General features: G+C 40.4%; 2 protein-coding genes across 2 annotated transcripts in view; one reads left to right on the plus strand and one right to left on the minus strand.

Moving 5' to 3' along the window:
• The window catches only part of LOC112144061 (mitochondrial folate transporter/carrier), an 8,847-nt gene extending 6,678 nt beyond the window's left edge, over positions 1-2,169 (plus strand). The window contains exons 6-7 of the mRNA XM_024268375.2: positions 1,273-1,418; positions 1,501-2,169. Coding sequence (XP_024124143.1) covers positions 1,273-1,418; positions 1,501-1,624 — 270 coding nt within the window. The 3' untranslated portion in view covers positions 1,625-2,169. The remainder of the gene's footprint in view (positions 1-1,272; positions 1,419-1,500) is intronic.
• Positions 2,170-2,554: 385 nt separating this feature from the next.
• Positions 2,555-3,765, minus strand: part of LOC112143567 (collagen triple helix repeat-containing protein 1) — a 4,798-nt gene continuing 3,587 nt past the window's right edge. The window contains exon 4 of the mRNA XM_024267626.2: positions 2,555-2,959. Coding sequence (XP_024123394.1) covers positions 2,817-2,959 — 143 coding nt within the window. The 3' untranslated portion in view covers positions 2,555-2,816. The remainder of the gene's footprint in view (positions 2,960-3,765) is intronic.

The following is a 3,765-nucleotide window of genomic DNA, read 5'->3' on the forward strand; positions in this document are numbered from 1 at the left end:
TTGTTTCTGTTGATTTACCACCACTCTTCATTTTTAATTTCATTGTATCTTCCCTTTTTTTCTTTTTTTTCTTCTTCTTCTTTTTTTCTTTTCCCTTCCAAGATTGTTTTTTTCATATTTGCAAAATGTTAAATAAAAAGTATTAAAAAAAAAAAAATCTCGTGGGTCGCGACTCAAATTTGGTTGCGACCCACGAGATTTGGTCGCGGCTCATGAGAAGCGAGTTGGGCGAGCTACCAGAAATGAGTCAGAGCTGTTTGCAGCACCTGCTGTCTCTCCACTCTGGAGAAGGCTGGGTTAATAAAATCAAATAATCGATCGGAATCTAAGTTTCATAGATCAATAATCAATCCATAAAAGTAGAGATCGATCTAACGCAGATTTCCAGTCCACTAGCTTGATGCTAACCTATAATGGGATTTCCCATAGGACGGCTATTGCTAACGCTGGGTCAATGTAAACATACATTGATGACTAAAGGAACATCTTTATAAACTCACAGGAATTATTTTTCCAAACTCTTTTAAGAAAAAAAATTTTAAAGTAACCATTTGTGGTCTAAAACATCGTCTTTTCCTCATTCTTTCTTCTTCTTCTAGAATAAGGTGTAATGGTATAGTGCGATTGCCACAAATGTGTCTAAATGTCCCTAAATGTATAAACAGTGTATACTCAAAATTGAGATTATTCGAACTGAATTGAGTGGATCCAAAGAATAGAAAAAGAAAATCGGAATCAAATGGATCCAGACTCTTTTGAATCAAATCAATTCTGGACATTACTGGTGATACCCAGCCCTACTCTGGAGTATAAGTCACAGTTTTGGGAGAAAAGTTTGACTTTTCACAATAAATCAAGCAAAAAGCTGCGCTCACCCTGAACATGATTCACACCTCAAGTTCGCTTCCACCGCCTCTTTTGACGCAGGTCAAATAGGATCCTCAATGCTTGTCCATAAATGTTTTCATACACTAGACGCTCCTGTTGTGTGTGGGAGAAGCTAACATCACGGCTTTTGCCTCATATGGAGGATTTCTACACGTGACCGAGCGACTCGACGTTTGTGAAGAATGTGGTGGAGAGAATCTAGTGGTTTTCCAAAATAAAACTTAATTCAGAATCGGATTATAAATGAAACAGAAAACATGTTAAGCATGTTATTTTCCCTCCAGCCCACATACTGACAGAACCTTTTTAATAATCTTTCTGACTTTTATCATGGTGTGAGGTGTGTTGGTCAAGTCTTTGTCCTTCCTCCTGTCTCTTCAACAGAACGCTCTGGAGTACATCACAATGGCGGCCCTCTCCAAGATATTTGCCGTAGCCACAACCTACCCCTATCAGGTGGTGCGAGCTCGCCTTCAGGACCAGCACAACAGATACAACGGAGTTACCGATGTCATTGCAAGGACATGGAGGTGTGCAAATCACTAACCAGGTCATCTCAACATGAGTCTTCAGTTTCCAAATTCATCAATCTTGATGGTTTTTGCTTTGCAGGAATGAAGGCTTCACTGGTTTCTACAAAGGCATCGTGCCCAACCTGATCCGCGTCACTCCTGCCTGCTGCATCACCTTCGTGGTCTACGAGAACGTCTCTCGCTTTCTTCTCGGGACGCAATAAACGCGGCTGACCTCCTGAGAGAACGAAAGCAGCACAGACGTTTAACTGGAACTGACTCGCTGGTGCCACGTGGACGCTCCACTGAAGCTGAACGCTCAGCGCTAAAATGAGACGCCTTTGGTGAATCGAGCAACAATGAGGCATTGTAGGTGTAATTTCTGCCTTTTACTGTGAAATCAGAGGAGAATCAGCCTCAGAACGACAGGAAGGACACTTGTTTCGTTTTGGAGAAGTAGTTCCCATCAAAGTGGCCTTGGAAGTGTGGGTCGATGGGACGCAGACATTCACTATGATGAAGATGTATTGTGTATTTCAGAACACAAAAGTTTTGTTTACATGGTTTCCCTGTAAGACAGCAGTAACATATTTAAATCCAGATCATCAGCGTCTTCTGAGATGATTCTGGTCAGCACGTCACCCTCTTCTTCTCATGAAATGGTACGCTTTGTTCCAAAAACATTTCTCTCAAACATTTGTTTTAATCTTGACTATTTTGTTTGATGATGAAAACATTAAAAATGGGTTTTTGTCCTATTTTAAATGCATTTGTGGTATTTATTCTTGTTTTTGTAAAAAATGAGTTCAAGTCCCCATGACAAATTTTTTTTGTTAAAAAAACATTCCCAGTAGTGTTTTAATTATGATCATTAAGTTTTTAATCAAAATCCTACAACCTAAATGTCTTAAAGTCATGTTGATCTAAAGCCTCTGTTTCCAAAATCTCCTCTAAGGGGGCGTGGCTTTTGGAGCTGAGCCAAGTAGCCCCGCCCACAGATGAATTCAAACAGAGCCTGTCTGTGATAGTTTGACAGATTTAAAAGGAGAAATACTCACAGATGCAAAAACAAAATGATTTCTTATCACATTTGTTCTCTTTCATAAGAAAAATGCCACAAATACAAGTTAAAAAGTCAGAAAACAGGATTTTCATTAAAAAAGAGAACTTTATTATCAGTAATAATTCATGGGAACACATCACTGAGTACATGGTTCAAAGCAGAAAGGTGCAGTATAGTCCAAACAAGTACAGTACCCAGTTCCTTTCAGTGATGGTATTTTGCCAGCTTGTGCAGTTTTAAAACGGAACGGTTCCAGTTATCAGCGGCGCTCCGGCAGAGCACACCTGATGCTTTTGGACAGCCAGATCACACACTCCTACACTACAAAGGCAGGAGCATCCCTTTCATCTCCTTTATTTAGGCAGTTCCTCGATGATAATCCTGGACACAGAATTCCACCCTGTAGACGCGTCGCCCCTGGGATAGTCGGCGCAGGTCCCCACCCACAGCGCCACATCCACCAGGCCCGCTTTGATGCCCTCACACAGTCCCTCAACTGGAAAGAAAGAGAGGAGGGGGAGCAGGAATCCCACATGGAAAGTGTTTAATTGTTTAGGTTTTTTGACACAGTGATGAACATTGAAAAAGGAGAGAAGAAGGCCTGAATCCCAGCAGATAGAGGAATAGGGACGAAGAAGGAAGCTGCAGAGAGGCTGAACAAAGAGTTTTTCTGCGAGACAAAGCGGAGGGAAAATAAATCCTCACTTCCTTTGTAGTCATAAACATCCCTTCCTCCCATCACAGAGCAGCAGTTACCCTTTAACTCTTAGATCTTCAAACTGAGTCGTATCAATGTTTGTTTGAGGGCACTTGGGCTTGTTTTAAAGAGTTTAAGCTGAAAAGCACATCAACTGCTTTAACTTTTTGTTACTTTTTAAATTACTTAGGGGTGTAACAATCAATCGATTAATCGCTTAATCGATTTTTATCGCTTTGATCCAACCAGATCGACCTGACTGGCAAGTTGTTCATCAAATCGAGCAATACCATTAAAAAAATCATTTCTGAATGAAATAAATTGATCATGTTGATATTGATATATTGATATTGATTGAAATTGATCATGTGAAACATACATTTAAATCAGTATCTTATTTTTCCACAGGGTGAGTGAAGACTTTGTGGCTCCTACTGGGTTTTGGCTGACGAGACGTCGACCCAAATGTCTCTTTAAGTGTTGAAGGTTGCAGACTTAAACCCAACCCTGAAGCGATCCATCTGTACAACTTCTATGTCTCTAAATGAACTATGGCTAAAAGCATTTCTGGTTTAGAAGAGTTGTTCTCACACACATGGGAACAG

The sequence above is a fragment of the Oryzias melastigma genome, linkage group LG16 (genome assembly GCF_002922805.2).
Source record: "Oryzias melastigma strain HK-1 linkage group LG16, ASM292280v2, whole genome shotgun sequence".
Taxonomy (NCBI): domain Eukaryota; kingdom Metazoa; phylum Chordata; class Actinopteri; order Beloniformes; family Adrianichthyidae; genus Oryzias; species Oryzias melastigma.